This window comes from Chlorocebus sabaeus, chromosome 16 (assembly GCF_047675955.1).
Source record: "Chlorocebus sabaeus isolate Y175 chromosome 16, mChlSab1.0.hap1, whole genome shotgun sequence".
In the NCBI taxonomy this organism is placed as follows: Eukaryota; Metazoa; Chordata; class Mammalia; order Primates; family Cercopithecidae; genus Chlorocebus; species Chlorocebus sabaeus.
In genome coordinates this window covers 74,918,150-74,939,442 of record NC_132919.1, presented here as the reverse complement: position 1 = coordinate 74,939,442, position 21,293 = coordinate 74,918,150, and the positions used below count along the sequence as shown (strand labels likewise).

The window sequence follows — 21,293 nt, the reverse complement described above, 5'->3', positions numbered from 1 at the left end:
TCTGCATCAGAAAGCAAGAATCTCCTACAGCAAGTAGAAGTGATGAGGGAAGAGGCCAGAGTTGTTTAAGGCTCCCAAAGTCGTTACAGTCTAAAGGCCAAGATCCTTAAAAAGTGCTACTGTACTGGAAATCTGAAAACTCAATGGTTTTTCCATACTGAGACCCTTCCTTTAGCAGGATATCGCCTGGGCCCATCTCTACCTCTGCCTGTCCTTGTAGGACATGCTCACTCCAAGTTCTGGAATAGGTCTTTGGAAGCCGCTGAAACTAAGATGTCACTGACTGCCAGAGCCTTAAAAAATGAACCCCATTTCCAATGAGAAAACTTGTCCTGCTCTCCCCACCCGGCCCCGCCCTTCCACCATGTTATGCAAGTCTTTGTCTTCCAGACAATTCACAGCACTTTCCTTCTCCCTAACAGTTCCAGGCCTAGGTGAGGTGTAGTTAACAAGATGATCCCACTCCTCCTTTACACAAGCCCTCCCATGCCCACAGGCACTTCCTCCTTCTGCCAAAACAAACTTTATTGCACCAAAAAGGAAGAAAAAAAAAAAAAAAAAGAAAACTTCATTTATGTACAGTCAGATATAAAGACATCTCTTTGACTCCTGTGCATATATTTCCTCAACTCAAGATTAGGGCATAAAAGTCAGGCTGCTATGCCAGACATGCTCTGCCCTATGGCAGGGCCAAGGAGAGGATTGTCACTTGAAAGGGGGAACACTTAAATGGATGACAGACAACACTGGACCCACAGACCAAGGGCATTTTTCTAAGCCCTGGAGTAGCTCGAGGAATGGAAGAGGGAAATTGGAAGCAGGGTCCCTTTTCAATCTTCATGTGAAGAGACCCAGCCTCTTCATGGGTATCCAAGATAAACTTCCGTTCCCCAAGCCCAACAATCCCTGTCCAGTTCCTTTGCTTCCTGCCCTCCCAAGTAGGACATTCTCCTTTATGCCCAGCCCCTCTTTGCACAGATCCTCCAAGGGGGTCCCATGATCCACAAGCCAGAGACTTTCATAGCAGCGGGCAGGGCAGGTACACACTATCCTCTCCCTTATGCGTGGCTGGACACTGACTGAGGCCCTGCATCACAAGAATTGCCAATACCCACTGGGAGCCATAACAATAAATCTGGAAGTATGGGGAGAACATATCAAAAAGGGGAAGGATGGATTCCCTTGATGCCCAGGATTACAGGGCACCTAAAGCACATTTTTTTTCTGAGCCAACCAGATAAAGGATCACTGCAGAGAAGCAACACAGCCAGGCAAACACCCATCAGAGTCAGTGACAAGAGCAGCTGGGGGCACAGGGGAGGCGGAAGGAGGAGAAAGAAGGGGAGGAGCCTCCAGAGCCCCAGCCCCAATCCCCTCTGCCATTGGCTACCCTTGCTCCCCACAAATCCCTGGGGTTGAAGTGAGGAGGACTACAGGCTGGGGTGAAAATACACAAGGACAGCCCAACAAAATACAATGACTAGCATCAGTCTCCCACTTACTCCACCCTCAAAAGAAATACCCTCATTGTGACTAGTATTTATGAAAATCTGTAAGACTATTCTATGTAGTGGCTCTAATCCCATATACACAGCAGCTGCCTGTGCCGGGAACTTTTCAAATCAGTGATTGTGGGAACAAACAGTATTTTCAGCTTCTTACGGTGCCTATGCAGGCTTTACCAAGACCTTGGTTAAGTCCCAGTCACATTTACCTTCTGTCTTACATCTAGAAAAGGGTGAGGAAAGGGGGGAGGGGAGAAAGGTGCTCAGGTGCTAGGTAAAGCTTACTGATCAGCAGCCTAGATTCCACCACTGTTCCTTCTCTTTGGTCTGTCTAGAACAGTGACTATAAATTAGGAAAAACAAAATTATGCTGGCCTGTGGGAAATAATGGGGGAAGGCAGGCAGGGAGGAAAAGGGCATTGGGAAGCCCTGCTTCAAGACTGAAGACAGACAAATAGACAACCACCCAGACTGCTTAAGTGTCACAGACAGCCCCCACCCCAAGCTCCCTTCCAGGTATCCCCATAAATCATTTGGGCACACTCCCTCTTGGAACTGCAATTTCCGTCTTCTACTTATCCCTAAGGAGCTGGCCCTGTGGAGAGGTGTGTTGGTTGTTTTGTTTTTGCCAGAGGCCCTCGCTCTAGGTGGTCCTGTAAAGGTACCTTGGCCCCTGATATGGGATGAACAGATGAACGTCGCCCCAGATGCTCCAGTGCCAAGGAGGTCAGACCGGGAACAGGCCCCCCACTCCCACACCCTGGGATCCGAGCTTGCTTGGTTCTCGCCATCTTGCAGGATGACTTCGAGTCTGGAGGGAGATACACAGTGCCTCTCCATCCCTGGGGTGGGGGGAAGGAATTCTGCTGGGACTCTTGAGTTGGGGGGAAAGGGGAGATGGGAGCAGGGTCTAAACCCTCAGGCTCCCGTGAAGGTCTGTCTCTGTCCCAGATGAGCTGCTATCAGAGTCCATTTCTGCATTCTCATTATGGAGCCTCTCCAGCACTTTCTGACGAATCAGTCCCAGGCGCATCAAGAGGGACTGGTAGTCAAAGTGGCCCCGCTTCTCTCCAAAAGGGTCCTATGGGGGAAAGGAGACAAGGGGATGGAAGATTCAAGTCTGGGTGGCTGATCCTAGAGAAAGCAGCTTCGGGTTCATGTGAAATGCAAGCTCAACTTCTGAGCCATGGGAGCAGGAAGGCCTAACAGCATAGGTAGTCCCGAACAGCAGGCAAAATAACCTTTGCTTAAAAATATGACACCTAGCCCAGGCACAGTGGCTCATGCCTGTAATGCCAGCACTTTGGGAGGCCGAGGAGGGCGGCTCCCCTGAGGTTGGGAGTTTGAGACCAGTCTGAACAACAAGGTGAAACCCCATCTCTACTAAAAATACAAAATTAGCCGGGCATGGTGACGCATGCCTGTAATCCCAGCTACTCGGGAGGCTGAGGCAGGAGAATCACTGGAACCTGGGAGGCGGAGGTTGCAGTGAGCTGAGATCAAGATAGCACCATTACACTCCATGGAGCCTGGGCAACAAGACTGAAACTGTCTCCAAAAAAAAAAAAAAACAAGACACCCTTACTGCCCCAAATAGGTGTAGCTTGGGCTAGAGTGAATATGTATTGGTATTCCTCAAAAGCAAACCAATATCCGGAAGAAGGGACAGTAAGAGTGAGATAGATAGGGAAGAGAAATTCAAGACCAGAATTATAAAGTATACCTATGTTTTAATTAACCTCATAAAAACCACAGAAAGTAAAAGTTGCCCTTTATTCTCTGTACTCAAAAATGGCAATTTGCTTTTCTAAGGTCACAGGCAGGTCTAGAACTCAAGAGTTCTGACTTTCAGATAAGCACCTGTACTCCTCCCCAGGGACTTGTCACTCCATTCCTGTCCAGGTTTCTGGGCATTGCTCCAGGGCCACCTAGCCTTGATCTTAGTCCTTCTCATTCTAGATCAAAGATCCCTAAACATTTTACAGAAAGGTTTAATTGTCCCCAAAGTCTCAAAAACAACTAGTTGAGTGGATGGTATAAAAAAGTTTAAAATACTATATAGGGACTTAGGCAGCAAAGTAGTGCGACAGCCCCCAAAAGGTACACAACTTTCCCTCTCACATTGTCTGCTTCTCTCACAAGAACTCCTTCCACACTTCTACCCACACATTACCCTCATCCTGAGTGGGATGGCAGTGGGTGCTAGTCAGTCACTGGGACTACAGCCTGCACTTCTCATTCATGAAAGTTAACTCCCTCATGACTGAGCTCCACATTTATCTATGAAGCTGTCAATTTTACAAATCTTCTTTCATCCGTGGCTCCAACTCCTCTAATTCTCCTTCTGCCCAGATGCTGTCCTCCTTCCCATCCCTCATCACCAGTTGTTTTTCCTTTACACACTGATATTGCTAATGCTGTTGGATACCAGCAATTAGAATTCCTGATCGGGAACAAACTAGGACATACGTCATTGATACACTCTCAAAAAGGCTTTAGGAGACAACTTAGTCCTAAGCCAGCCCTGCCCTTTGTGCTTAAATGAGACAGGTGGGTGGAAAGTCCTTGAAGGAAGGAAGGGAAAACTACCATTTATAAGTAGTAGAATAAGTCATCTCCTCCTACTGCTGTTGGTGTTGGGTGGGTGAATAGACATAGTACGAGAGCTGGAGAGAGCCTTAAGAAATCTTAAGTCAATTATCCAAGTTACCCATTTTTTTTTTTTTTTTTTGAGGTGGAGTCTGGCTCTATTGCCAAGGCTGGAGTGCAACAACATGACCTCGGCTCACTGCAACCTCCGCCTCCTGGGTTCAAACAATTCTTGTGCCTCAGCCTCCCAAGTAGCTGGGATTACAGGCACGAACCACCACATCTGGCTTATTCTATTTTTAGTAGAGGCAGGATTTCACCATGTTGGCCAGGCTGGTCTCAAACTCTTGACCTCAAGTGATCTGTCTGCCTTGGCCTACCAAAGTACTGGGATTACAGGTGTGAGCCACTGTGCTGGGCCCCACAAACCTCCCATTTCTAAGCAAGACCACCAGTAAGATGATCCAAATACACAGAACTAATTCTCCAGGACAGGAGAATTCTCATCCTCTTACCAACCAGGTGGTAAAGTTTACATTAGTCTATCAATAATGTGTTTTTGTTGTTGTTTTTGCAGACAGAAATCTTGTCCTGCTGCTCAGGTTGGAATGCAGTAGGGCAATCTCAGTTTACTGCAACCTCTGCCTCCCAGGTTTAAGCATTTCTCATCCCTCAGCTTCCCAAGTAGCTGGGATTACAGGCATGAGCCATCAAGACTGGGTAATTTTTGTCTTTTTAGTAGAGATGGGGTTTCACCATGTTGGCCAGGCTGGTCTTGGACTACTGGCCTCAAGAGATCTGCCCACCTTTGCCTCCCAAAGTGCTGAGAGTACAGGCATGAGCCACCGCACCTGTCTGTCTATCTACAATTTGGTCAACGATAGCCTCCTTCCTTAAAACAAGCCCAAATTCTGAGTTCTTACTGGAAGCAAAAGCACACTTTTGCCAGTAAAGGCAAATGAACAATGGCCAGCTGTAGGGCTTCTACAATTAGCAGCAAGGGTTGTATTACCTGCATAGTTTGGCCTTGAAGGTGCAGGCGATCTTTGCAGGCCACCTCATAGAAGTCATAATACTCCAGAAAGGACTTTTCCATCACCCCTCTGGAAAACAAGCAGAAAAGTTAAGTCAGAAACCTAGCGGTACAGGTCACCCCTTCCTCACCTAACCGTTTTTTTTTTTTTTTTTCCCGGATGGAGTCTTGCTCTGTCACCCAGGCTGGAGTGCAGTGGCGCAATCTCAGCTCCCTATGACCTCTGCCTCTCGCGTTCATGCAATTCTCCTGCCTCAGCCTCCTGAGTAGCAGGGATTACAGACATGTGCCATCACGCCTGGCTAATTTTTGTTTTTAGTAGAGATGGGGTTTCACCATGTTGGTCAGGCTGGTCAGGAACTCCTGACCTCAAGTGATCCGCCTGCGTTGCCTCCCAAAGTGCTGGGATTACAGGTGTGAACCACCACGCCTAGCCTCCTTACCTAACCTTAATGCCAAATTAAACACCTACCATTCCCAAGTCCAAATCTGTTTTCTACAAAGATCTTTTTATTTTATTTTTTATTTTTTAAGTTTTTTGAGACTGAGTCTTGCTCTTTTGCCCAGGCTGGAGTGCAGTGGCATAATCTTGGCTCACTGCAACCTCCGCCTCCCGGGTTCAAGTGATTCTCACGCCTCAGCCTCCTGAGTAGCTGGGATTACAGGTGCGTGCCAACACACCCAGGTAATTTTTGTATTTTTAGCAAAGATGGGGTTTCAGCATGTTGGTCAGGCTGGTGTTGAACTCCTGACCTTGTGATCTGCCCTCCTTGGCCTGCCAAAGTGCTGGGATTACAGGCGTGAGTCACTGTGCCCCGCCTCTACAAGGATCTTTAAATGTGAAATGGAAAAAGGAACATCTAATTGCCTGGGGTTGACTTCCCCGACACGTTGGGAATTATGAGAGTGACTGTAAATACTCATCATTTGTTTTCTTTTTGAGGCAGGGTCTTGCTGTTACCCAGGCTGGAGTGCAGTGGTGTGAACACAGCTCACTGCAGTCTCAACCTCCTAGGCTCAAGCAATCCTCCCACCTCAGCCTCCTGAGTGGCTGTGACTGCAGGAGCATGCCATTACACCTGGCTAATTTTAAAATTTTTGTAGAGATGGGGTCTTCCTATGTTGCCTAGGATGGTCTTGAACTCCTGGGCTCAAGTGATCCTCCCGCCTCAGCCTCCCAAGCACTAGGATTACAGGCGTGAGCCACCACCAGGCCAGTACTCACCATTTGAATCCCAACTTCAACTCATGACTTGCTTCACCTCAATTGTTTTTCATCGGCCATCCCTAATCGCAAACCTTACTCAAAATTCTCCTAGAAGTTTATTTACCTAACCCTGACATTGCTCATCCAGTTTTGGCACTTAAAAATAAACTTCAGGCTGGGCACGGTGGCTGAAGCCTGTAATCCCAGCACTTTGGGAGGCCGAGACGGGTGGATCACGAGGTCAGGAGATCGAGACCATCCTGGCTAACATGGTGAAACCCCGTCTCTACCAAAAAAATACAAAAAACTAGCCGGGCGAGGTGGCAGGCGCCTGTAGTCCCAGCTACTTGGGAGGCTTAGGCAGGAGAATGGCGTAAACTCGGGAGGCAGAGCTTGCAGTGAGCTGAGATCCGGCCACTGCACTCCAGCCTGGGCGACACAGCAGGATTCCATCTCAAAAAAAAAATAAAAATAAAAAAAAATAATAAAAATAAACTTTAGCACTAAGAAATGAGTTTATTATGAAGTGCTCTACACATTTGGCTGGAAAAAAGTACATCCAAGCCTTCATCAAACTGGAAACTCCCTGAGGGTGTGGACTGCCTCTCCCAAAGGCTCGGGGTTCTCCAACACAGTAGCTCTCTGAACTTTCTCTTGGGTAACCCTCAGCCGCTTGTTCTTTTTTTTTTTTTTTTTGAGACTGAGTCTCGCTCTGTCATCCAGGCTGGAGTGCAGTGGCCGGATCTCAGCTCACTGCAAGCTCTGCCTCCCGGGCTCATGCCATTCTCCTGCCTCAGCCTCCCAAGTAGCTGGGACTACAGGCGCCCGCAACCTCACCCGGCTATTTTTTTTTTTTTAGTAGAGACGGGGTTTCACTGTGTTAGCCAGGATGGTCTCGGCCTCCCAAAGTGCTGGGATTACAGGCTTGAGCCACCGCGCCCGGCCGCGCTTGTTCTTTAAAAGCAGGAACCACATCTTTCCTTCTTCTCTATCTCCCTCTGGTGCCCAACACTGTCTCTGTCCCAAAGTTCCTCAAAGGTGCCAACTACCCAAGTGCCCCAAAGGAGTAATACCAAGCAAGCCCTCTTGACACATACCGTAGGGGTTCAGGACAGGGACACTTTCCTTCCATCATGTCACAGACTGCAACTCTGATGGTCTCGTGCCGGATACATTCATTATAGTTTTTGCTGTCTCCTGGATGTCTCTCCTGTAATGTAACAGATGCCAGAGTATCCCAAAATTTAAGCAAAAAGAAAGCCAATGGGAAGAGACTTCAAGATAAGTATGGGGTATGTGGGCCAGTCATACAAACTAAAAAATACCTTTCCCACTGTATGGCAGATCCATGAAGAGCAACCACACCTTTATTTTTGACACCATTCACCCCCACCACCCTCCAAATATACCATCAGGTTGCAGGTCATTTGGCCTATAACCAGCAAACTAGATCCACATCATTTTCCTGAATGTAAAGTGAAAGGCCTATCAAGTAAAGATTACGAGGGAAAAAACCAAACATAAGAATGATGGTAGGTGCATGCCTTGTGGCATGCACCAGTAGTCCCAGCTACTCAGGAAGCTGACGTGTGAGGATCACTTGAGCCCAGGAGTTTGGGTTCAGCCTAGACAACAAAGTAAGATCCTGTTTTTTCAGTTTTTCTTTTTGGAGACAGGGTCTTTGCTGTTGCCCAGGCTGGAATGCAGTGGCACAATCACAGCTAACTGCAGCCTTGACCTCCTGGGCTCTAGGGATCCTCGAACTCCTGGGCTCTAGCAATCCTCCCACTTCGGCCTCCTGAGTAGCTGGGACTAAAGACATTAGTCACCACAGCGGGTCCCAAGTTTTTACTTTTTATTATTTGTTTTTTGAGTTTTGCTCGTCGCCCAGGTTGGAGTGCAATGGCACGATCTCAGCTCACTGCAACCTCCGCCTCCTGGGTTCCAGCAATTTTCCTGCCTCAGCCTTCCAAGTAGCTGGGATTGTAAGTGCCCGCTACCATGCCCCGCTAATTTTTGTATTTTTTAGTAGAGACGGGGTTTCACCATGTTGGCCAGGCTGGTCCTGAACGCCTGACCTCAGGTAATCCACCCGCCTCAGCCTCCCAAAGTGCTGGGATTATAGGTATGAGCCACCGCACCCAGCTTATTTGTCTTTTATTTTAAAAATTTTTAAGAGGCGGGCTCTCGCTTTGTCGTCCAGGCTGGAAAGTGGTGGCATGATCAGAGGTTACTGCTGCCTTGAATTCCTGGGCTCAAGCGATGTTCCTCTCCTCAGCTTCCCAAGTAGCTGGGACTCAAGGTGCATGTCATAATGCCCAGCTATTTTTTTTTTTTTTAAATTTTTTCGGTAGAGACAAGGTCTCACTAGGTTGCCCAGGCTGGGAAACACTTGTCTTTTTAGGGGGAGAAAAAAAAAAGAAAGAAAGAATGATGGTGGGACAAAAAGGTATAAATGAAGTGAAGAGTCTCAGCGTGGAAAACCTTTAGGCATCAACAAGTAAAGGATGCTTCCTGGTTAACCCCTTTACCTGTTATATGTCTCTAGGGTCCCACCATCATTGAACCAATTATTATAAATCAGAAGTAGGGCTAGGCCCGACGGCTCATGCCTGTACTTCCGACACTTTGGGAAGCCGATGCAGGCGGATTGCTTGAGTTCAGAAGTTCAGGATCAGCATCGGCAACACGGTGAGATCCCGTCTCTATAAAAAATACAAAAATTAGCTGGGCATTGGTGATGTGCACCTGTCGTCCCAGCTACTCAGGAGGCTGAGGCGAGAGGATGGCTAGAGCCCAGGAGTTCGAGGCTTCAGTGAGCTATGACTGTGCCACTGTACTCCAGCCTGGGTGACAGAGCGAGACTTTGTCTCAAAGAAATAGTAAAATTAGAAATAAATCTAGCAGAAGCAGAACTTAAAACTTTCAAAAGATAAACTTCAACTTTGGTCTAGAAAGTCAATATAAACAGGGTCTCACTATGGTGTGAATGGAAGGGAGTACAGCCTCCTCTTCTTTACTTTTTCCTGTGCTCTTCTCTTACCACCAACCCCAGTCAATTAGAGCCGTGGCCTCTGATAAAAGCAGCTGATGGGCCAGGCGCGGTAGCTCACACCTGTAATCCCAGCACTTTGGGAGGCCGAGGCAGGTGGATCACGAGGTCAGGAGCTGGAGACCAGCCTGGCCAAAATAGTGAAACCCCGTCTCTACTAAAAATATAAAAATTAGCTGGGCGTGGTGGTGCGTGCCTGTAAATAAATAAATAAAATAAAAAATAAAATAAAAACAACTGCAAATCATTGTAGAAGTAAAAAATAAAAAACACAAGGCTGGGCATGGTGGCTCACACCTGTAATCCCAGCACTTTGGGAGACTGACGTGGGCAGACTGCTTGAGGCCAGGAGTTCAAGACAAGCCTGGCCAACATGGCAAAACCCCATCTCTACTACAAATACAAAAATCAGCCAGGCGTTGTGGTGTGTGCCTGTAATCCCAGCTACTTTAGGAAGGCTGAGGCACTACAATCGCTTGAACCTGGGAGGCAGAGGTTGCACTGAGCTGAGATCACACCAATGCACTCCAGCCTGGGTGACAGAATGAGAGTTTGCCTCAAAAAAAAAAAAAAAAAAAAAAAAAAAAGATAAGACCTACAAATCAGCTCCTGCTAATGAGGTCTATTTCAATTAGAATCTCCTCCTGAAATGACTGCTTGGAGAAAGGATGGATTAGGGAATAATTTTAGTTAACTTTTGAAGCCAGACTCGGTGGTTCACGCCTGTGATCCCACCACTTTGTGACACTGAGGCAGGCTGATCACCTAAGGTCAGGAGTTCGAGACCAGCCCGGCCAACATGGTGAAACGCCATTTCTACTAAAAATACAAAAATTAGCCAGGCGTGGTGGTGTGTGCCTGTAGTCCTAGCTCCTCGGGAGGCTGTGGCAGAACTGCTTGATCCTGGGAGGTGGAGCCAAGATCAAGCCACTGCACTCCAGCCTGAGAGATGGCGTGAGACTCCGTCTCAAAAAAAATTTTATTTTTCATTTTTGAAAGGTATTTTGTTATCCTTTGTTCAGGTCTATAGAGAAATAATCAAAGTTGGTGTCATCTGTAGTAGTTTAAAAATAAATTAAGCTGGCCAGGCATGGTTGCTCACACCTGTAATCCCAGCACTTTCGGAGGCCAAGGCAAGTGGATCACCTGAGGTCAGGAATTCGAGACCAGCCTGGCCAACATGGTGAAACCCCTTCTCTACTACAAATACAAAAAATTAGTCAGGCATGGTGGTGCGTGCCTATAATCACAGCTACTCGGGCAGCTGAGGCAGAAGAATCACTTGAACCTGAGAGGCAGAGGTTGCTATGAGCCGAGAATGCACCATTACACTCCAGCCTGGGTAACAAGAAAAAAACTCTGTCTCAAAAAATAAATAAATCAATAAATTAAGCTGTTCTAATCACCTATCTGGAATCATTTTCTTTTGGGACTATCACTGGAACTTTTTCCCGTGCTCATGAGTAATTCAGGAAGGAACATCAGAATAGTGGGAGAACTTGGGCTCCAATGTAAGTCTGGGGTCCTATCTTGAACTGTGTCCTTGTGAAAGTTAATTAACCTCTCTGAGGCAACATTATTTCACTTGAAAATGGGAATAACAATATTTAACCTCACATAGTATGAAGGTTAAACAAGAAATTACATAAAAAAACCTCAGTAGTGTCCAGCACAGAGCATGCTCTTGGAAAAATGTGAGTTTTCTCCACCTTCTCATTGGCATTGTTAACTCAAAAAGTCTTTCCCAGGACTCCTAATGACTCCTTTGGCTCTGCAGGCAACAGTCCTTCATAACTCCAGAAGAACAGCTGGCTGAACAGTAGTCCCTATAGAGCAACTTCAGGGGATGCTGAGGATACAGGCACATAGAACCCACTAGATGCCACAACCCCCAAAGCAGGCTCAAAATTAATTTCCAATTGAGTCCATTGACTTCCATGTTGTAAAGGAATCCAAGTCACATATTTATGGTAACTCTCACAAATAAAAAATTTCATTATTATTTTTTGGGGGGGGCAGGGAGGATGGAGTTTTGCTTGTCGCCCAGGCTAGAGTGCAATGGCGTGATCTCAGCTCACTGCAACCTCTGCCTCCAGGGTTCAAGTGACCACGCCCAGCTAATTTATTGTATTTTTAGTAGAGACAGGTTTTCACCATGTTGGCCAGGCTGGTCTCAAACTTCTGACCAGTTAATTTTTAGTAGAGATGGGGTTTTACCAGGTTGGCCAGGCTGGTCTCGAACTGCTGACCTCAGGTGATCCACCTGCCTGCCTCAGCCTCCCAAAGTGCTGGGATTACAGGCGTGAGCCACCATAGCCGGCAAAAAATTTCATTACTAAAAAACACATGTCAATTCCCTTTTTTTCCTATAGCAACAACTGTAGTACATGGGGCTGTGCTAGGTCCAAAACAAAACAAAAAAACCTCCCAAGCAGATCTCTTAAAACACTATTCTGGCCGGGCATGGTGGCTCACGTCTATAATCCCAGCACTTTGGGAGGCCGAGGCAGGCGGATCACCAGGGTAGGAGTTTGAGGCCAGCCTGGCCAATATGGTGAAACCCCGTCTCTACTAAAAATACAAAAACTAGCCAGGTGTGGTGGTGCACGCCTGTACTCCCAGCTATTCGGGAGGCTGAGACAGAATGGCTTGAACCCGGGAGGTGGAGCTTGCAATGAGCCAAGACTGCACCACTGCACTCCAGCCTAGGTGACAGAGCAAGACTCTGTCTCAGAAAAAACAAACAAACAAAAAACAAAACAAAAAAAACATAACCAACCAACCAACCAACCAAAAACACTAGTCTACTCCCCAGAGCCAGGCTCATCTGGCCTTACCTGTTCAAAGCCAGGCTCATTGTGATAGGGGTTCTCAGTCATCAGGGACTGGATAGAGATGAGCACGGAGGAGATGCTCTGGGCTGGGCTCCAGGCAGGTCCAGTCCATGTACTGTAAATATATCAGAAGGAAGGGAGGGTGAGGCAGAGAAAGAACAGGGAACAAGTACCCTGGGGCCCGGCAATACCACTATAAGTGATTCACCATAAGTTTCTCTTTCACTATTAATACTCTGGAATTTCCCAGCCTCTGTCTCATGCTCATGTTCTGATTTCAGCAGAAATCAGTCAATTGCCTAATCCTCATATCAAGGGGGGCAAAAGAATAGGTAAAAGCAAGCTATGTAACTTTGAAGGGATTTTCTTTGTACTAGAAACAGTTATGACAATCAAAACAAAAGAAATTAGGTAAGCAAGCAGCTCCAAAAGTTGTCTAAATGTTCATCTCTGTGGATCTCAAAGAGCTCATTTATGGGTGGTGATGGAGTTAGTGAGGGGAGAGAGAGTTGAACATAGAGGCAAACAGGTGACTGAAGTCATCTGGTTAGAGGCCATGTGGTGGGGCTATTGGGGATCCAGTTTTGTATCAAACCCCCAAGGACTGTCAAATTCTCTTAAGACTACATAACTCTACCTAAGGACAGGAAGAGAGTGCTTCCAGACAGTGGAAGGTGTGAAAATAATATATGGAAAACATCGAATACCAAAATTGCTCCTTTCTTTCATAAACCCAACCAAGTATTAGGGGGAGTGGGCAGCTTGGATGTTAATGACATTTATTTTTAGCTCAATTAATTGAAGAGATGGCACCGGAGCTGGAAGCCAAACACAACCTAAGCCAGGACTGGCTTGTTCAAGTTGATTGCCCACTTCCCTTTCCCTGCGGTACCTGAGGAAAGCCCAAGTGAGTAATGCCTAATGGTAGCTTCACTGGGGGCTGCTCTTAAGTCTTCTCTCTTTTCAGCTTTGCTTCCCCAGAAACTCTAGACCTACCCCTCTCTGAAGCTTTACAACAGTGTCAACTCTCATTAAATTTATTTAGTCAGTGAGTCAGCCCAACATTGTTTTCTAGATAGAGAGGGGGAAAAAAAAAACAAGGCTGATAAAGCTAATACAGTCAACTAGGAACACCTAAGAACTTTTTCTTTCTTTTTTTGAGACAAAGTCTCCCTCTGTCACCCAGGCTGGAGTGCAGCGGCGTGATCTTGGCTCACTGCAACCTCTGCCTCCCAGGTTCAAGCAATTCTCATGCCTCAGCCTCCCGAGTAGCTGGGACTAGAGGCACGCGCCACCATGCCTGGCTAATTTTTCTATTTTTAGTAGAGACAGGGTTTCGCCAGGCCAGGCTGGTCTCAAACTCCTGACCTCAGGTGATCCACGTGCCTCAGCCTCCCAAAGTGCTGGGATTACAGGTGTGAGCCACCACACCCGGCTGAATTTTCTACTCTGTCATTCTTTACGGCAAATTTTCAATTTCAGGACAGCTTTTCCTTGTCTACCTAACACACTTCTACTACTTTTACCCCACTGTCCTGTCGTTGGTATCTCAAAAGTTTTATATTGACCCAATGAGGGAGAGCCTACTCTGAGACATGCTTTCATAAATAAACTTCATACAGAAGCAATGACTAAATTTCTTTACCATCATGGGTTTTAGCCTACCAGCAAAGACAATTAATTAAGCACCCTAACGAGATGAAGTACTTCTTTAAGGACAGCCTCCTTTAAAGGACTTCTTCACTGCCAAAATCACAGCAGAACATATCCCTGGGTCTGAGCAAGTTCTAGAAAAATGAATCATGTCTCTAAGTTTATTTCAAACGCTGCCCTTCCCTCACACAAACCTGGAAACATGTTGGATAGCAGGAAAACAGAATCATCAGTTTGGGGGTACTTTCTCAACTTCAACCTGCACGTGTTCTCTGCCCCAGAGAAGTTCAGACCACTATAAAAAGACCAATCCAAAATATGCTAGAAGACATGTCCACACTGAGTTTTCAGACCCCAAAGGCAACTAAAATGGGAACTCTATGAAGCAAAACCTCAGAAGCATCCAGAAAGAAGATGCACTAGAAACTCATTTCATATATAATATGATTTCCACTGGGAGGCCGAGGTAGGTGGATCACGAGGTCAGGAGATCGAGACCATCCTGGCTAACCCAGTGAAACCCCATCTCTACTAAAAATACAAAAAATTAGCTGGGCACGGTGGCAGGCACCTGTAGTCCCAGCTACTGGGGAAGCTGAGGCAGGAGAATGGCAGGAACCCGGGAGGTGGAGCTTGCAGTGAGCCAAGATTGTGCCAGTGTACTCCAGCCTGGGGGACACAGCAAGACTCTGTCTCAAAAAAAAAAAAAAAAAAAAATTTCTAATCTCAGACATTTGTCATTGTTAAAATACTATAATCAGGTCAAGCATGGAGACTCATGCCTGTAACCCCAGTGCTTTGGGAGCCACAACAGGAGGACTGCTTGAGGACAAGAATTCAAGACCAGCCTGGGCAACATAGTGAGACACCCGCCTCTACCGAAAACAAAAAAAAACCAAAAAAACCAAAGAAACAAAAAAAAAAAACGAAACCGTAATGATCACCACCACCACCACCACCGCTGCCGCCACTGTCTTCAAAGCAACTTATTGTGAGACTCAAATTAAGATACCCCAAATCTTGAATGGCACAGACCTGCAGCCTTTCTCAACCTGTTCAGGAGAGAAAATAAGGCCTTAACACCCCAGCAGAGTGGTTCTGAAACTGGAGTATGCACCACAATCATCTGGAGAGCTTGTAAAAAACAGATTACTGGGCCGGGTGTGGTGGCTCACGCCTGTAACCCCAGCACTTTGGGAGGCCGAAGTGAGTGGATGATGAGGTCAAGAGATTGAGACCATCCTGGCCAACATGGTGAAATCCTGTCTCTACTAAAAATACAAAAAATTAGCTGGGTGTGGTGGCACACACCTGCAGCCCCAGCTACTCGGGAGACTGAGGCAGGAGAATCGCTCGAATCTGGGAGGCGGAGGTTGCAGTGAGCCGAGATGGCACCACTTGCACCCCAGTCTGGTGACAGAGCAAGACTCCATCTCAAAACAAACAAACAAAAAACAACAACCAAAAAACCCAGATTTTTGGCCCCAACCCCAGAATTTCTTTTGCAGGTCTAATGTAGGGTCCCAGAAAGTGCTCGGCTACAAGTTCCCAGATGCTCGGGGCCACTCTCTTAGAGAACCACTTCTCAAAGGTTTCCACTGTAATAAATTAACTTCTCCCCTCTGCATCTAGAATGATACTAGTCACATACCATCCTGAGGAGATTTGAGAAGAGTCACTCAATCATTTTCTGTATTCTGTAGTTCAGATGAGGGACTCCGGTTGATAAAGGCTGACCTAGAGTAATTATCTGCTAACAACCGACTTGGCTACTTAAAAGTCTCCTCTTACCCTAGAATACTCAAGCAGACTTTCCCATTGCGGTAGAAGTTGGGGTTAAACCTCACTGTGTTATTGCCCGTTGTCATCAGTTTGACCCGAGGTGGGTGGATGGGATAGTCGGGCGGACACCGAAACACGAACAGGAAGAAACCCCCTTCATAAGGAGTGTCAAATGGGCCTGTGATCAATGCATGAATCTGCAAAATAAAACCCCATCTCAAAATTGTGAGGTGACGACCCACCCCAACCCCTTCTGGCTACCCTCCACCTACTACCCACACCAGAAGCAGAGCCCATAATCTGGTACACATGTTCTACATCCTCACCATGCAGAAGGAACATCCTGTATTCACTCATACTAATATGTATAGGTTTGGAATTTTAAGAAATCTCATTACAGTGGAATGACATCTTACTCAGGGGTTACTTCTAAAGTTAGAGCCCAAGGCAAAAACTGAACCTAGTCAAAATCACTCAAGTATCCCTTAAAACTCTCTTAAAGCATGTTTTTTGTGTATGTGTGCAGACCTCCCTGATCAGTGTTACATATAATGGATAAAACACCACTGTGCAAAAATATAATATGCTTATCTATAAAATATAATCCTAGCATTTTTAATTTTAAGAAATCAACACAGATTTTGACTGAATATACGTTTGGATTTGCCCAGGCCAAACATGCATATGATGCAACCCCAACCTACATTTATGTGGCACGAAGGGAAAGTATGATGAAAGGAAACGAGAAAAGGGATTGGAGGCCACAGCCCTATGCCACTAACAGAGCAGAGTTAGGGGGTGTGATGGATGTCTAGGATATCTGCTTGCTTCCTCTGCAGAGGATCAAACCTATTGTGGAGGATGTGGCTCAGGCAGCACAAGACTCAGGGTCCACTCAGAGCCATTAGACCATCCCCAGAACCTTCCCCAATACTGTTGGTTAAAAAAAAAAAAAAAAAAAAAAAAAATCAGCTGCCCTGAAAATGACACAATTCTCTTCCCCCTCAAACCATAATTCTAGAACAGGATTTCCCTCCCTGAAGGGAGGAAAACCTGAACTGATTCAGTTATATTTCTTCTTCTACAAAGGCTCCTAAGCATTTAGATCTGCTAAGAATTTGAATAGCAAAAGGAAAAGGATGTGGCAATCCAATGCCTAAGTCTATAGTTCCCACCTTGCCCTCCTGGCAAGACCCTAGGTCATATTCTGGTTCCCAGTCATTTGGAATAGTAAACTCAACTGGTCTCAGCATGGCATCAACTCTGGGATCCCAGGTACTTGACAGAGGACAAGATGTCCCAGGAAAAACATTTCCAACCACATAAAAAGAAAAAAAATAAGTATGAAGGGAAATCTATTTAAAACAACAAAAAAAGATACACCAACAATACAAAATCTGAATTTTTACTGTAAGAAATTTACCATAAGAAAACTATGTGTTTTAGTTAAATGGCATTAGGTTTAGGAAATCTGGTTTCTTTCAACATCAGTTTAAGTGCAACTGCACTTCTGTGGGTAGAGCACTCAGTGACAGAGAAGCCTAGGTATCTATGCCAGAGAAATGTGACATTATGTACTAAGCTTTCTCTCTGTGTGGAGGACAAGAGAGGTATAGTCTTTGGGGTGGAAGGGATATTTAAATGCAACCAGTAAGGACAGGATCCTGAACAAAGTCTTTTAACCACAAACACTTCAGTCAAGCTTGCCCTATCTCAACCTTCCCTACATCTGATTTATAGTACCATAGTTAATGTCAAGAGTAATGGGATGGGGGAAGAGCTGGGTAGTACAATGGATAAGGTGACTATATAATTTATTATCCAAACAGGAGCACTTTTGAGAGTGAAAGAGAGCCCTATAGTCAAGCTGCGACAACAGACATGAACTGGGATTTTCCAAGCCAATCAGTACCTATGGGGTACACTAATAAGACACCTCTTCAAAGCGCTGCTCCACCTCACTATGTGACCTTGGACAAGCCATTTACTCTCCTGGGGTCTTGATTTCTTCATCTGTGTAATCAGAGAGGTGAGCTGAATAATCTCTTTTAGGCTTTTCCAACCTTATGGCCCCCGATTTCCCAAAAACCCCCAAACTCCCATCAAGTTACATACCTTAGTCATGTCAACGGTATCAGGTACAACGAACATTCCTGGAGGAGGCTCCTTATAAATGGACATGATATCCCTGTATAACACCAAAAGGAGGTGGGGGAAGGAGTGAGGAAGGTGGGGAAAGGGGGAATCCCTTGAGCGGGACAGTTGTTATCACCTCAATGAGGCCAGGGTTTGAGAAAGTGGTGCTTGGTACCGCAAGTGTTTGTACTGTCTCGTTGGCTGAGAAATCCCAGCTGAGTACTTCTCAGGCAGGCAGAGAGCAAATTATTATCAAAAGGACATTGTTTCCTCAGGGGGAGGGGAGGGAGACGGGAAAAAAAAAAATCAGAGATCCCAATGGCATCAAATGTCAGCCTGGAAAAGCCACTTTCCACTTACTCTCACTTCCTCCCACATGGCAATTCATTCACTCCCCACCTCCATGATTCTCAGGTACTACAGCTGAATGCTAAATGAAGATTTTTTAGTAACTGGAAAGGCATCACCAACTCCACTAAAAAACTAATTCTATAAACTATACAGTGGACCCTTGTTGGTAAAGGGATTGTATGAAGCCAGCCAGCCAGCAGGGAGTAAGACTATCATGGTGGTCTTCTTGCTCAGGGGACTAAGGGTAGAGATCTCTTCAGGCTGGGGAGGCACCCTCAGAAAGCGCTGAGAATCTCCCATCTGGAAGATGACATGTGGACTTCTATAGGAGATGAGAAGATTTCTGAGTCATATCTCACCAACTGGAATGGATCAGTTGAGAGTAAGGGGCTAAAGAAAAAATTCTAGGTGGGAAAAAGTCTAGGGACTTGCTAGGGTGGGTAGGGACATAAAAAGGGCAAAGAGCCGACAGAGCAAAGAAGTATTGGCCAAACTCAAAGGTATGTCAGCTAATTGGATGACTGAAATAGCTGAAGGAGGAAAAGAGTTGAGTGCTGAGTTTCAGTAAGAGGTGGCAACCCCTCCAGAGTTCACCTCCTGTGTCAGGCACTGTGCCAGCTACTTTACACACATTGTATTAATTTTTATTACAACCTTGAAAAGTAGACACAGTGACATGTGAAAGGACGTGGAACATGGGGAATAACACCTAAATGAAGATGCTTGTGAAGGGGGCATGGGGAGAAGTCAAATGTTTCAGGATTAACAGCAGCTAAAGAGTACTGCCCTTTTCTTATGCGATAGGTACTATTCTACGTGCTTTTGGAAAACATTATCCACTAAATGATAGGATCTAAAATCAGTCACCCAAGAAATAAGCACAGAAAGGACTTAGGCCTTTGTTCCTATATTTGAATTGAGTATATTTGCTTCATAAAAGTAAAACAGATGATCCAGGAAGGGTGGGGAGTGGGGGGAGGGAAAATACAAGAAAGAAGCTCCTGAGTGGGATATTACAATCCAGAGTGGCACTGGGGAAGTGGGGGGAGGTAGCCTGTGTTTCTGGAAGAGGCGTAAGAATGGACAGCTTTGGGACAGTGGAAAAGGGGTTCAAGGAAAGATTCGGGTGAGGGAGGCGATCTAGACCTGGGGAAAGGACTGTGTGGAGGGAATCTGAGGAAAACGGAGGATAAAAACAAAGGCTGGCTCGAGTCAGAGGCAGGGCAAAGGAAGATAAGTTCGTCTGTGTTAGGAACGGGGCTCCAGAGAAGACAGGGGACCGATGGGTGGGGCCTGCGGGCAGCAACTAGCAAGGTTGGGGTGGGGAAGGGGAAATAGGGGCGGCGCCGAAGGCGGGAGGGGGTGTTACTGAAGCGCGACAGGGTCGGGTTTCCACCCAGAGGTGGGAGGGGTGGGGGAAGGTGGCCGGAATGAAGACGGAGGGCTCACGGGAGGTTGTCGAGGGGCGGGGTCGGATCTGGGCACACGAGGCGAGGGTTGGTGCTTGTGGGGCTGGGGGTGGGGGGAGAAGGGACTTGGATCCCGACGCCCGGAGCTGGCAAGATTTGGGCCGTGGAGGTGGGCCGCCGCGAGGGCAGCGCAGCGGGTGGGGGGTGAGTTGTAGTGGGAGAGGGTGGGGGGCGGGGAAGGTCGAGCCCCGGAGCTCGGGGCTGGGGGAGGAAAAACCCCGGCTCACCGCTTGATCCGGAGTAGACACTGCGGCGCGGTGCGCTCGCCGTCCCAGTCGGAGCTGAGCGTGGGGTCCCAGTGGCTAAGCAGCGCGGCCCCGTGGGCAGCGGCCGAGGGCGGGAGCCCGGGCAGCGGAGCCAGGCCGCTCCCCGGGCTCCCGGCCCCGCCCGCTGCCGCTGCCGCCGCCCACACATCCGGCAGGAAAGGCGGCCCGAACCCGCCACCGCTGCCGCTAACGCCAACAACACCAGCAACGCCGCTCGCCCCGGGGCCAGCCGCCCCGGCGCCCGCCGTCGCCGCCTCTTCAGTCGGACTCTCCGCCATCGCTGCTTCGCTTCCGGGACTACTCGGCAGCACGTCCGCCGACCAGAGCGGCCGCTGCCACCGCCAGCTCCCGCACCACCGAGAACCGGGCCAGAGTGTCCCCACCCCTCCGCTTCCACAGCCCAGACGGTGCTGGCTCCGCCCACCCCCGCCCCAACCAGCGAGAGGCGCTCTGCAAGAGCGTCCACCTACGGTCCTCCAGGACGGGAGGGGTGGGAACTAGCAGGCCGCGAAGGTTTTGGGCTGGTGTGGGTCCTGAGCTGTGCGGAAGGAGCGGGAGAGCCCAATTCAAGTATTGAAAGGGGAGAAGAGAAGGGGGAGTGGGGGAGGAAGGGCCACATCATTCCCGTTAACGGCGGCGACCGTCAGACGTGTCCATGGTTGGGATTGGGGATCCAGCATCCTCGTGGGAAGCTCAGTAGAGAGGTTGACTCGCTTTGGGCCCCTTCTCTGGGAAAGGCTCTGCGATTGATCCTCCCTGCATCTTTGTGCACCCAGGGCAGGATACCATTGCCCTTGCCTGCAACAGGACCAAGAAAGGACTCAACTTGGATTGAAAAGCTACCTCTTTTAGAGTTTATTCAACATATATTTATGAAGGGCCTACTAAATGCCAGTCACTGTTGCTAGTCGTTGTCATAGGGATAATGAAACAGAACTAGAGAAGCTTGGTGAAAGGAAGAAAAATCAGGCCTCCTGACTCCAAACTTGGTACCTTTTCTTCCCACAAATCTTGGAATATACAGGAATCAAGGGACTGTGAGTGTAAACCCTGAGGATTCTTTGGGTCTTTCCTGAGATGTTTAAAGTGAAAAATAATCGGCCAGGCTCGGTGGCTCACGCCTGTAATCCCAGCATTTTGGGAGGCCAAGGTGGGCGAATCACGAGGTCAGGAGTTCGAGACCACCCTGACCAACATGGTGAAGTCCCGTCTCTATTAAAAATACAAAAATTAACCGGGCGTGGTGGTGCGCACCTGTAATCCCAGGTACTCAGGAGGCTTAGGCAGGAGAATCACTTGAACCTGGGAGGCGGAGATTGCAGTGAGCCGAGATCGTGCCACTGCACTCCAGTCTGGGTGAAAGAGACTCAAAAAAAAAAAAAAAATCTGGCTTTAGAGCCTTTTTTTTTTTTTTTT

At 47.4% G+C, this 21,293-nt stretch overlaps 1 protein-coding gene across 1 annotated transcript; it reads right to left on the bottom strand.

Annotated features, from left to right (window-relative positions):
- Positions 1-507: 507 nt before the first annotated feature.
- Positions 508-20,270, bottom strand: UBE2Z (ubiquitin conjugating enzyme E2 Z). The gene is made up of 7 exons (XM_008013036.3): positions 19,839-20,270; positions 17,771-17,843; positions 15,665-15,852; positions 12,224-12,335; positions 7,432-7,544; positions 5,107-5,197; positions 508-2,586 (listed from the first exon to the last, which is right to left on the bottom strand). The coding sequence occupies exons 1-7, from the start codon at positions 20,153-20,155 to the stop codon at positions 2,416-2,418; spliced, it is 1,065 nt and encodes a 354-aa protein (XP_008011227.1). The 5' UTR covers positions 20,156-20,270; the 3' UTR covers positions 508-2,415.
- Positions 20,271-21,293: the final 1,023 nt, after the last annotated feature.

Bases quoted from the DNA above. Each gene is read 5' to 3' on its own strand.
- UBE2Z (XM_008013036.3), bottom strand. From the start codon at position 20,155: ATGGCGGAGAGTCCGACTGAAGAGGCGGCGACGGCGGGCGCCGGGGCG. The intron at 15,853-17,770 runs GTATGTAACTTG...TTTATTTTGCAG, and splicing joins ATACCGTTGACATGACTAAG to ATTCATGCATTGATCACAGG. The intron at 5,198-7,431 runs GTATGTGTCAAG...CTTGTTTTCCAG, and splicing joins CCCTGTCCTGAACCCCTACG to AGGGGTGATGGAAAAGTCCT.